The sequence below is a fragment of the Triplophysa rosa genome, unplaced genomic scaffold (genome assembly GCF_024868665.1).
Source record: "Triplophysa rosa unplaced genomic scaffold, Trosa_1v2 scaffold29_ERROPOS3643519, whole genome shotgun sequence".
NCBI classification, from domain to species: Eukaryota; Metazoa; Chordata; class Actinopteri; order Cypriniformes; family Nemacheilidae; genus Triplophysa; species Triplophysa rosa.
The window spans coordinates 35,176-48,791 of NW_026634317.1; the positions used below are offsets into that span (position 1 = coordinate 35,176).

At 38.4% G+C, this 13,616-nt stretch overlaps 2 protein-coding genes across 2 annotated transcripts in view; both read right to left on the reverse strand.

Moving 5' to 3' along the window:
* Window positions 1–1,206: 1,206 nt before the first annotated feature.
* Window positions 1,207–10,861, reverse strand: LOC130550365 (G-protein coupled receptor 22). Its single transcript, XM_057327811.1, has 2 exons — window positions 10,576–10,861; window positions 1,207–4,199 (listed from the first exon to the last, which is right to left on the reverse strand). The coding sequence occupies exon 2, from the start codon at window positions 4,098–4,100 to the stop codon at window positions 2,517–2,519; it is 1,584 nt and encodes a 527-aa protein (XP_057183794.1). The 5' UTR covers window positions 4,101–4,199; window positions 10,576–10,861; the 3' UTR covers window positions 1,207–2,516.
* Window positions 10,862–12,044: 1,183 nt separating this feature from the next.
* col7a1 (collagen, type VII, alpha 1) overlaps window positions 12,045–13,616 on the reverse strand; it is an 80,679-nt gene continuing 79,107 nt past the window's right edge. The window contains exons 120-121 of the mRNA XM_057327812.1: window positions 13,161–13,334; window positions 12,045–12,997 (exon numbers count right to left, since the gene is read on the reverse strand). Coding sequence (XP_057183795.1) covers window positions 13,165–13,334 — 170 coding nt within the window. The 3' untranslated portion in view covers window positions 12,045–12,997; window positions 13,161–13,164. The remainder of the gene's footprint in view (window positions 12,998–13,160; window positions 13,335–13,616) is intronic.

Consider the following 13,616-nt stretch of genomic DNA (forward strand, 5'->3'; position numbering starts at 1 on the left):
GTACGATTTCTATTAAAGAATTTAAACATATTTACTAAAGAAATACCTTGGTTCATGAATTATTCACTAACATGGTATTGATATCTAAAATAATCTTAGTACCACGGTTGTGTACCACACAACATGATCATCAAATACACGTTATGAAGCCATATATCTAAAAACAGTGTGTGTTGATTTGTTGATGAAAATATATAGAGAGGCAGATGACTTTTGACCTCTGAGGTCAGAGTTCCAGAAGGATCCATTTAGAGAGAGCTCAATTTCTTTGTGGAGGAACCTACCCATTATCCTCCGTTCAATGAGGTTGCAAACATTAAATGTCAGTGTGTGTCATCAAAAATTAATAAGTGTTAATACGACTTCACAAGTGCAGCTTTTATTACTGATAATGAAGAATGAGCTTCTTTATATCCTGCACATACAATTTGGACGAACCACCACCAAGCTTTGAAAGATTAATTACATTTAAGGTCTCGGAATCGAGAGACATTTGAAACGCTACCAGTTAACTGATTGAACAGGTACTTATTTGAGTATCCCTTATATGGCATTTGAGCTTCTGTGTGAGACTGCAGTGGCTGACAGAGACACAGGGGGTTCTTAATTGCCTGTTTGACTTTTATCAACTAGGATGAAGCCAGTCAACCTTTCTCAGCACGCTCTAATTGTATATATTAAAGCAGCCTGCACTTCTGAATGACTTCTCTTAATGAGAATATGTTACCCACCCAAATAACCGATCAGAGAAAACGACTTAGACTGATTTTAATCAATGTGGGAAAGGAATTCAGAACTGCATACTTAATTCATTAGAAACATACGGATGAGTCCCCAGTGTATTAGAACTGTATCTCATGCATGTGAATGAATAGTTGTGTGGAAACTTTGAAAACAGGCTAATATGTGTGCATACATGATATGTACACAGGGGTCACACTGTCAAGGAAGCGCTGGAAAAAAATTACATTTTTACATGTATAGACAAGACGATAAAAAACTCTTGACACTTGTTTTGTTGGCTCTTGTATAATATATTGTGATGTTTATCATTTGTAAAATATCGCTTAAATGACTAAATGTAAGATGTTTCATCAGCAAAAAATTGCTGTTTGAAAGTGTAAGCTTTATTAAATGGAATTGAATAGGTCAGACATTGTGGGAATGTGTGTACATGAGCAGTACATGAATATTCTTATGCGTTTGTGCATAAATGAAGACATCTAGGGTTGCGAACAAACCAAGCAAACAAGCAAAGAGGCTGAATATTTTTATTACTGTAATTCAGACTTATTGCTCCTCTATTATAAAGTAATACAATGACCATCTCAAAACAAAAAAATATACATCACTGACAAGATATACATTTACAGGACACAAATAAAATATATTAATTTAGACATTGTAAAAGTGGTTTTGTCAGTGTTTTCAGAAACTGATCGAACCAGTGCGCATGCCCTTGGTAGAGCAGAATTCAAATTGGCTGAAACCACGGTTATATTTGTGACTATTTACATCCCTGATCATATACATAAACACAATGATAAATCTATTGCCCTCTAGACTACCAGTGAGAAGACACTGGAATTCAGTGTATATGTATGTTTACCGGTGGACAGACGGTTACATTATCACCACACAATGAATGCCAATAAATTGGTATTAATTTCTATGGAAATCATGCTATGCATAACCTGATTTGGAATTTTATTGCACATGACCTCTTACAAATTCATGCCTGTAGGTACACTCACTCGTTCCCTAGCACCATGGGAATGTTTGTGCTCTACAGGTTAATTAGACAATGGCCTGTTGATCTCAGTGTGCTTTAGAAACCCTGTGCTGATTAGTTGCCAGTGATAACCAGTGGACAATGGAGATCTACTGACGTCTTTTAATTTCGTCTATAAATGTGATCACGTCACACATATCATATAACACATCTAACGCATTAATGGTTTCCTGCCAGCGCCATGGAAGTGGTGTTCAATCAGCTTGACTCATGAATATTAATTCAATGATGTAATGTTGACCCAGTTGTCCTACCTGACTGCCTGAAAGGCAGGAAAGGAGGCAATACACTCTCAAAAAGAAAAGGTGCTAGAAAGGGTTCTTTGTAAAACGATTTCTTCCCCAAAGAACTTTCCGGTTAATAAAAGAACAAGTACTTTCTTACATTTTATAGTCTGTAGAACTTTTTTCCACTTCAAAGAACCTTTTGTTGAACAATACGGTTATGTGGATGTTAACGTTTTTAATGAAATCATACAGCCACTTCATAGGAACCCTTATTTTTAAGTACCCATTATCCATTTTTTTGCATCATAGTCAAGTAAAAAGAAACTCTGAAACAGAATTACTTTAAATAAATAAATATGTAAAAAAGCAAGAAAGGCGAACTGAAAAGGTTTAGGGGTACATGTTTCTCCCAGTTACAATGGTTTCCACGTCCCAATTTCCTGTGTGCACTTTTCATCACTTTTACCCACAGTCATAAGTCTCTGACATACACACCATCATTCTCTAACAGCCTCCGTCAGGCAACGGTCCGTAGCGTCGCTGCAATCTGTCTTGTGTTTGCGACGAATCCTGGTATTGGTTCGAATGCGAGTCTGCGCGTTCTGTGGACGAAGTCTGCGCAAGCGGGTGTGCAGAACTTTCCGCAGTTTTTGCCGTGTGAACGCATACAGCAGTGGATGTAGCACGACCGTCCAATAAGCAAGCACCAGGAAGCAGAGTCTTAGACGTTCCAGCCAATCAGAGGGCCCGATAGCCAGCATAAGGAGGGGCATGATAGAGAGGGGCGCCCAGCACAGAAGAAAAGAGAGGATGATTATGACAGACATACGAAAGACTCGCCTTTGTCGTTCCCGCCGGTCTCTGTGGCGGCGAACTGCTCGACGCAGAGCCAAGATGGCTGATACAGAGGCGCCCACACCCATACTAGGTGGACCATGGGCTGGGGCGGGACTCACCTGTGCGGTTACTGTGGACACAGTGGGCGTGGGGCTCAAAGGTGTGGTAACTGTTGGTGTGGCGGGAGAGGGGATGAGGGGACTAGTTAGAACAGACACGGAGGCTGTGGGACTCAAAGGTGTGGTTACTATGGAAGCAGTGGGTGTGGGACTTAAAGGTGAGGTTATCACCGATATGGTAGGGGTGGGGCTAAGGGGGGTTGTAAGGGAGGGAGTATTTGTCTCAGTGTTGATGGTTACCGTGGTAACTGCATCTGAGGTGATAAGTGGCCCGGTAGAGAGTGGCGGCGGGGACGTGGGTGTGTTTCTCGTCACGTGATCGGGTGACCTTGTTGACCTTTTACGCCGCAACCAAAGGCGATGGACAGGCCTTTTGCTGTCTCGCTTGGGTCTGGGTGTGCGTCCAATACGAATGCGCAGTGCCTGCAGAATCCGTGAGTATGTAAACAGCATCACAGCTAGAGAGCAAAGGAACACTGGTACCTGGAGTAACAGATGAGCCTGCAGAGTTCCTCCCCACTCCGAACAAAGCACAGTGCTGTTGGAGTGCACGAACACTCCCTCACCTTGCTCTGACACAAACCCCGACTCCACGAACGGTAAGAGTGGCACGGCCAAAGAAACCACCCACACTCCAACCAGCAAAACGGTTGCCCTTCTTGGTGTCAGCAATCGATTGGCAGGCCTCACGCTGATGTCATATCGATCTAAGCTGATGAGCAACAGGTTAAGTGCAGTGCCCACGCTGGCGAAGCTGGCTGCCGATTCATGAAGGCAGCAGAGCAGGGCGTGGTGAGGAACCGAGGCTCCGCCCAGTATGAGTATGGTGGCAGTAATCGGCAGGCAGAGAAGACAGAGCAGCAGGTCAAGGGTATGTAGACTGAGTGTGACTGCATGACTGACAGATTCCAGCAGACTGCAGTGGCCACAGTATAATACCAGCACTGTCAGGTTACCGCCCACTCCCAGGAGGAGCTCCAGCAGCAACACCGCACTCACTGTAGCCCGGAAGCCAAGCCACGCCCCCTCCTGCTGTGTGAGTCCGGCCCCCACACTATCTTCTGCCTGTAGGAGGGACAGACCATGACCCCCAGTAATGCTGCCATCTGTTTCCATGGACACCATTGCCACGTGCCTTCAGGCATAGTAATGCCAGCCACTCCCACTGGCCATGCTCCACCTACTCAGGTGTTTTCTTGGGGCTTTGACGAATGATTGGCAGCACTACGACAAAAGACAAAAACAAAATGAAGCACATTTAGTCCAAGAACAAGCCAAAACTGCACATTCAGTCGTATGCAGTTATGATAGTGTATCGTGATTCACTGTTTTGTTCTTCTGAGACTTAATAAGGTATTGATCTAGTAATGCAAGGCAATGAAGATGAGTGATTTTTGTGTATGATTCTGTGGACAATTATCTTTGCATTGTGACCGCATTCCCCAAGCACGTTTCTGCCTAATGTTCCTATTACTGTCATATTTCCTTTTTGTTACAGCGTAATGTAAAAATAACATAGTATATTTTCATATGAGAATATTAAGTATTATACTTTTGTAAAGTAAAGAGAATTACTTTTTTTCCTAGAATGCTGCATGTAATTCAGGGGAAAAATAGGTCTGTAAATGTGTGTGGGAGGGGGTGAATGCAACCTAGACGTGTTCTTGACATCCATGAAATTTACAGAATCTGAGACTGATGAATTACAGTATAAGGCAATCACTCATACTGTACATGACCAAAGACGCAAGCAATCACAGAAACCTTGATAAATTTTGATTTGTACCATAAGAATTACCAGACATCTTTAAAGTGAGAGACTGCCTGATAATACAGTACTTGGAATTTCATATGCTAAACAATCTGATATAATTCTAACAAAATGTAATCAAACCAATATACTCTTTTAAAATTATAGGTTGTACAATCATGCCAGCTTGTAGTTCCAAAAATGCTAAATAAGTTCGACTTGAGAATGATCCCATTTCATGATGGTTGTTACTATGGCAACTGGTGTACAGTTTAAGAGTGGTCAAAATATAAAATTTGAGAATTTCTGCATTTGTGGCAGTCAGGCTCATACTTTGCCTCGAGCACATCTGTGATACTGACCTCATGAGAAAAGTTTTTGATGTTCAACGAAAGGAGACATCCTTTAAGTGGGAGTGGAGGGCAACGCGGCTGGCATGCAGACACTCCCCATGCCATAGTGGCAATGAAAACAGGTCAATGCAGTGAAACTTTGAGTGACAGTAGAAGACAGTTTTGGGGCTCATGAAAATCTTGTGAAAAAAAACAACAGAAGGCTGATAATCTTACAGAGGAATACGGCTGATGAATAGATGAAAACAAAATTGTCATATAATGGCAAAACATGTACAATAATAAGAAATAGTGATGGAGTGAGAGAGAGAGAGAGAGAGAGAGAGAGAGAGAGAGAGAGAGAAAGATGAGTGGGAGGTTCAGGTGCACTCTGTGTTGTCAAATAGCTGGAGGAGTATGTTTAAAACTCCTACCCTTCATCCATCACTCTGCTGAGCTTGAGAACCATCCATCTTTCTTTAAACTACCTTTTCTCTTCATGCTAGCTGTATCAGCTTTCTCTGCCATTGTTCAGATTCAGTTTCGTCATCTTTGATTTCCATGCTAATGCTAATTAGGTTTTTCTGTCCTGGTTGTCTGGATGCTAAAGGAATAACAGGCATTGTAATTAAGTAAATATTTATTCACCCTCATATTTTTTCAAACCTGTGTATTTATTATTCTTTCTGTGAAACACAAAATATATACATTTTGCAGATTCCCTGTGCAGCTCTTTTTGTACAATGGCAATTCATGATGAATACACCCACAAAGAGTCAAAATTAAGGGTGTAAAGATACACTTAGATTATGATTCGATACATACACAATACTGGGTTTACATTTATGATTAATCACAATATTTTGAACAAATTTAAAAAAATGAAATCGAAATTCACTGAACAGATTATTTTTAAAACATTAACTATCTTCAATGACATTTTTGTTGTGTGTTTAAGGTTTAATTGAACATTCTGTATGTATTCTGTAAATTAATAAAAAAATATTTGTCACAATTTTTTTATTTTAACCTTAGAGTAAGAAATAAGAAAGCTAAACCCTATGACAGAGCTCAAACAGCACAAAATAATAATAAAACCAATAGGATTAAACAGACATCATATTGTAAAACGCCACAGCTCTATGATATATACGTATATAATATATGTATTAAATTTTTTGTATTGTGATACATCATGCCACAATATATCTTTACACCCCTAGTCAAAATGTCTTTAAAGAAGTCTTAAAGGAAATCAATATGACTTGTGCACTATATAGGTTAGTACAAGCAAGGTCATATCCGTGTAAAAATTGGAGGGAACAAACCATTCAAATGAGCTGGGGCTGCATATATTAAAAATATATCATATCATACATATATTGAATTTTAGAAACTTTTTTAAAGAAGTGAATTTTTCAAAATGCTAAAGCTAGGTAACCAAGTTTATTAAACTCATTCACAATATGCAAATATTCATTCTTAATCTTAAGAATATGCTTGCCACAGATGCTTGCTTATTATCCCTAAAACAGCTCCATTAATGTCTCTTGTTTTGTCAGATTGACAATAAAAACATTAATATTCGCATTGCTGTGATTTACTGTTGGTCCTTTAAAGTCCCAGTGAAATAAAAAAATTCAACGCCTATTTTTTCATGAAATATTGCAGAGTTTATTGTAAATAGTTTATTAATGTGGGTCATTCTCTTTTTTAAAATTGTGTGGCCTCATAATCTTTAGTTAATATCTGAAAATACATATGGAGTTTACTCAGACCCAAAACTCGTGCGCATGTGATTTAAGCGCGCAGACCAGTTCCACGAGCGTAAATGCACCCTCGCGAGAGCGCATTTATGCTCCGCAAGCACGCAGAACATTATCCGAGCACGGAAAGGAATCCTTGCGAGAGCGCATTTCTGCTCCGCGCGCATAAACTAAGTCCGCGAGCAGAGGCTTTGACGAGCGCGCGCGCGCAATTCTCTCTATGGTCTCGCAACTGCTCAACACTTGCTCGCTCGTAGAGTTGACTTCTGAGACTTTGGAGGCGGGACAATGGCAGATGTCTCTGCTCATTTGATTGGTAACTTTTAACATGCACTCACCTACATGCAGTCACCTAAAGATTACTTGTTTTACTACCTAATGATTAGTGTATTACCTTGCCTTAGCTATGTGTTAGTATTTTAACAAGTGACATTTTGATTTCTTACATCTGTCAACAAAAATTATGCTACATAATATAGTTAAACTTACATGTCATGTATGACCTATGTAAAAAAATACTATAATAATATAATTAAATGTCTCCTGTAGTCATTTAATTTGAGTTATCTAATAAAATTGGTAATGCTTACTGGCATAACCCGTTTTAATATTTTCAAAACAAAGAAAGCAAAACAAATAAATTATTTCAATTAAATTTTAGAGAGTACATCAAATTGTAATTTATAATAACTTGTGCTTTGAGTTATACTGTTGTAGCCATTTATTAATTCTCATTTTATAACAATTTCATGAAAATGATTAACAATACAAAAGCAATTATTAATACAAGAGAAAATGTATCTTAAACCCCGTTGCACACCGTTTCCAGGAAACATGTCGTTCAACCCGGATACCGTAGCAAAACTGGTTTGAGCTTGAACGTGCCCCAGTTCTATTTCAAAATGCAACGTCTGTTTTTATACATCCAATCAAATCGCAGAGAAAGACTATTTTTTCTCATTCAAAATTCCATTTCACTTGGAAATGCGTCAAAATACGGAAGTAAAAATTATCGCAACTTCCGGTTCACGGGGACTTTAATTTTTCTATTGTACTGTATTTGTTAAACATTTAAGTTTAGCTACACAGCTTACATCTTCTTTTACCATTAAAACTGAAGGACCCACTAAGCTTCTGTTAACTGTAAAGCTCCACCTTCCTAGATTTAATTTCTATCTTCTTTCTGTTGACCATGGCTGCGCTCAGCCCCGACAAAACATTGAAAAATGTTTTTTAAACGGAAACGGTGGTGCGGTTGAACACCCTGTTGTGATGACGCAAGAGTTGAACTATGACAGCTGAGAAGGCCATTCTTTGTGTTCTTTTTGAAGAATTTTCGGAGCCTGATGAAATCGTTATAAATGTGTTTAATACTGCAAAATACATGTCTTCTAATATCTTCAATTGTTGCGTATACCATTCAATTCAATTCAATTTTATTTATATAGCGCTTTTCACAATGTGCATTGTTCCAAAGCAGCTTTACAGGAGCAAATAAGAAAAACACAGAAAGGTAAACACAGCACAGTGCATGGTGTTTATAGACCAAGCAAGATCATTATAATAAATAATATCTAATAAATAAATGAATAAATAAATAAATAAATGCAGTCTCCCGGTGAGCAAGCCAACACTGCACTGCTCTGCTGTGGCGAGGAACCCAAACTCCAATGCTGAATAATGGAATACCAAGCTGCAGCGAACACATTTGTAAACGACTTTACATTGGACCCATTGTGTGAGCTGTCTCTTTAATACTGCATGGGTTACACTGTATACATGTTGCTGCTGATTGGGCTGAAATTCTTGACACACCCACCAAACAAGAGAAAAAATATCACAAACCCTGTTGCACACCGTTTCCAAATTTACATTATTACATTAGCTGATGCCTACACCTACCCCAACCCTAAACCTAACCTTACAATAATACAAAAATATTAATCAACTGTTTTCAGCGTGACAAAAATTATGCGGTATTGAAGTGTGCATGCCCAGTGGAGGTAGCTGTACCTCTTCTACTTCAAACCCCTGAAACCATAGCAAAACGTTGCGCACCGGGTGAGCTGGAACGTGCCCCATAACTCCCACCTTCTTTCATTTGATTGGCAATCTCAGGTATGTTTGACATTGGTGAGCTCAGCTAGACCGCTGAGACAGATCACTCTTAAAATGTAGGCCTTTGTCATCCTAGCAACATACATGGCGGTGAGTAATAGAATGCGGCAAAGCAGCATTAAAATATAAAATATTGAGTGTAACAGACCAAAGTTATTCCCTGAAAATCTCACCCCACTGACGTCTTACCTCATATCCAAACTTCTGTCACGTGACACGCAACGACCAATGCCATTTGGAGCCAATGACATCAAACCTAATGTAATGCATTAGTGTGCTATTTTTGAGTCTGACACCAACAAGAAGGATGTTGCATTGCTGATCATTTGCATAGCCGAGCTGTGCTTAATGCTTTTGTATCGCTGAAGGTAGCAGGAAAAAACTGCTGCGATTCACTGCCAATGTGAATGAGGATTTAGGTTTGAGAGCTGCATAGATATTTTTCAAAGCAGCATAGCAGCATACTTGTAAAAAACATAAGTAAATAACAATAGCATTTTTAAGGAGACATTCAAATCACATTTATGCATTAAACTGTCCATACGCATGTGATAATTTACTGTCATATCTCTGTGGACTCAAGGTCTTTCAGTGCAATGAGACAATATTGATTTATAATGAGATAGAGTAATTGTAACATTAATATGCAAGCACATCATTTGTTGACAGAGACACTGGAAATGAAGGAGTGTGGCAGCATGCGAAAAAATATTCACTAAGCAGTGAGGAACCAAAATAACTCCACATCTTGAAGGAACTAAAATAGCTGATGATCTAGATTCCTCGTTCCTTTCATACCCATTCTGAACAGAACAGGGCCACTAATATACCTGCTGCTTTTGACTGTTGCTTCTTGACAGCAAGATGCAGCCTGTTTTTTCCGTTTTGTCTTGTTAGACATTTTCACACTCCATCTCATCCACCCTCCCCTCTTTCCCATTTTTTTCTTTTGCCATATTGCTGACCTGATCTGAAGTTAAGTGCATCCGAAAATGCATCATGTGTGGATGTGAATGCATGTGGGAGCGAAAAAGATGATAATGGCTGTGATGAATGTCAAATGATTTAACTTTTCCGCCAATTTGATGTAGTCACGTGTCTGTTAGTGTGTGCATGACCAGTTGTATTTGAGAGCATGAACGTGAAGGGTTTGATGTCTTGATAGACATCAGAATTGAACTGTCAACTCGTATTTCCAACAATGCATATTTAATCATTGAAGACAATGCACATTTACGATAAAAATTAAAATAGCCTACACATAATTAATGTAGTATACCTAAATGACATCTTGAATTTCTGCCCGGACAGGCAACAGATATAGAAGCACTGCTGACTGCAAATTTCACCCAACACATGTAATTGCTCGGTAAACAAATCGTCCGTAGCGGCGACACAACGCTTTTGATGCGCTTCAAATTTTTAGGTTAAGAAATATCAACAGTCACGTCTTGATAAAACGGCAGTTTGCTTCGGATCGCCTTTTTATTCCCAAGCGCGCAATACTTAAAGGGAAAACGGTTAAAGAGTGATATCCCAATACCATTCATTATACATTGGTATCGAATGATAATTAAGCATAAAGCGTATTCTCTTGTGTATAGTGAAGATGCACCAAGGAGCTTTTTACTCACCTTGCCCCGCGCGCGCCGGGAATCCCCGCTACATTCCACTGCGGTCCGTACCGAGCGCGCGCTACTCTATCACTCTACTAGAGCGCGAGAGTCCTAAGGGCTTCAGGACGGTCCGCTGTCAGTTACGTGCACGGAATAAATGTCGCACATTCAGTGGTGCTAAACGGTGATAGAAAACGCCACTGTGTTCCTTTGAGTACCCATGAGTGCCGCTATCCTGTGTAGGCTACTAGACGTAGGCTACTGAATCAGCTCCCTGGGCGCGAGCGCGCGTACGCATACGCACATACGCACACATTCACTGCAGGCTTCATAGTGGAACGCACGACATATCGCTGCAGATTTCAAAAACAAACTTAAAACATAAAAGCGACGTAAATAATGTTTTTTTTCGTTCACAATGAATACAATATTATTTTTTTGTTCATTATTTGTTTACCATGAATTAACCTTATTATTACCAACAGTAGGCTACAGGATCCGCGGATTAGGTATCGCTTGTTAATTTTATATCGGTGTAAGACGCACTTCTTTACTGAGCCTATGAACGTTTATTGAATGGTACTTTGACATAATAATGAATTACCAAAGATTTTGCTTTTCAATGTCAAGTTCAATGTCATCGAATCTTTCAAGATTCACTGAACATATGCATTCAAAATAAAATTTCCTCAAATAGTAAAAAGGCAATTTAAGAGCAATAGGCAATTGTCTGACATAATGAAGTAAGTAATGCACTTGCAATTGATTGACATCGGTCATGCCACAAAAAACTGACCACTGATTCAGATTAAATCACGTATTAACTAATTAATTTACTTTTGAGATAAAACCATTAAAAGGCACAGTAATCCAAAGAATGAAATATTATGGAAATACTAACAGAATGGCTGTGGCAAAAATACAGACTGACACTCAAACAATTTGTTATTAAACAGTCATGAAACTATAAAACAAAATTAAATACCCTAACAGATGGACTGGCTAATATGCAGTCAATGAATAAATATGAGTAGGCTAGATATGAATATGAAAACAGTGTCTGAGTGACAGCCCTGGAAGAGTAGTAATGATTCTATCCTGGCATTGAAACAAGATTGTCTATAATCATTACTGAATCATCAAATGTGTGACTATAGGATCAACAAACAAAATGGAAAAAGAGAAAAATAAGCAGGAAAATAGAGGTGGAAAATACCATGTAGATTTGGTGGTCAGTAAGCTTTAAGTAATATTTGAGAAAAGGACTAGTCCGACGTCGATCAACTTGAGCCAGCATTCGCACACAATTATACAAAGTGGATAAATGTTAAGGAGCCTTGTCAACTCCAAACTTCATCAATGATTCATTGTTAAAATCAAATGCATATTTTAGTTCAGTCCAAATAAATACAAACATTTATTTTTTCCTTTAAATGTCAGTGTTTCTTCCCGGCAAATGTTCAACACAAATTGATAAGACTGACGACTCCACACTATATGTATACAAAATGGGGTTTATTGTGAATGAACATCATTTTGTTGCGAATGCATACCAAATGTATACCTTTACTGTGATATTAAAATACAGAGTGTCTTGTGCAAAAATGTAAACTATTTTGTGGTCAAACAAACAGCATTTGGTGTACTCCATGTACTATAATCGAACACAAATACTGAATAGTCAATGTAACACACAGACATCACAAAATAAAAATATCTCAATAGCACCATTTGTTATTAACATGCAAAATCCGATAATACAGGAACATTCATTTTGAATTACAAGCTACCAAAAATACAGATCTACATTTACAGTACAATTGTGTACAGCATAGACATGTTCTATGAACCAACTGAGTACCAATTACAATATGTGGAACCATATTTGTGTGGAACACACATTTCTGTACATGAATGAAATGTGCTAATTTTATGTGCATCAAATAAAACTGAATAAAGAAATGATAAAGATAAAGAAATGAAGGATAAAGTGATATTTTCCATATTTACCCTATGCGAAAAACAATAATTCACATTGTCAGCACCATTCTATATGCATATTTATTTCTATCTTGAAATAACCATTCATGGACAGTATGATGAATCATGTGAAACGGTGATTGTATTGGACTTTTGCCTGCCATATAATGTGCTGGTCAGAATGACATAAAACTTTGAGGTTAAATCTAAATGGAAAGGTTAACAGACGTCTGACAGCTCCACACACACAAAATAAATAAAGAAAAAATCTCTAAGAGCCAATCAATGCTTAAAATTTGCTAGAGCAGTCAAGGATAAGACAATGACATGAAACCATCTTGAAGATTCCTAAAAGATCAGTTCATGATGGCAGTGTGCAACACTGAGGTTTATGTTTATTGATATTGCAGTTTGAGATTCTGTTTACAGTCAACTGTTGTCTTCAAGTTAAAACACAAATCTATAACATAAAAACAAAAAGCAGTGATAGAAACACAGCTCCGCTCTCATTGATACAGTGCAAACATTTTTTGTTGTTATTCCATCAGTTAATATTTAGAACGAAAAAAATGTGATTAATGCACCACCATTATCTCTGTGTATTAGTTAGCGTGTTAATGTACCTTCTTACTGTGAGAGACAGTGTTGCTCACACTCTTCTTTCTGTAAATAGCGGTTAGCGTTTCCTCCACAGCCGCTGTAAATAAAAGGTCTACAGGCGCCCACCTCAGAATTAAAGTACCAGCGCAGAGTATAGCGAGAGCAGTTCCCCTCATCCATCGGCAAGAGGCATGAGTCTAATAAACACACATTAAGAAATTGTGTTTAGTATCTGTTGTTTAGCGACCACTGGAGAGTGAAAGATAATTAGGAATTCCTCTTTCGACATACAACATTTTTGACTCATTTTATACATGTCACCTCCATGAAATCCAGCAAAAAGCTTAGTATGCTTGTAAACATTTCAGAGAAAATCTAAATTTGTGTTTGTGGATCTATTTAGAGCTGTTTCCTGCACAAGTCTTCAATTAATGAAAAATGAGTCATGTAAATTGAACTAGGTGGCAACAGGCTTTATG

Excerpts from the sequence above, each read along its gene's own strand:
- LOC130550365 (XM_057327811.1), bottom strand. The coding sequence starts at position 4,100 with ATGGTGTCCATGGAAACAGATGGCAGCATTACTGGGGGTCATGGTCTG.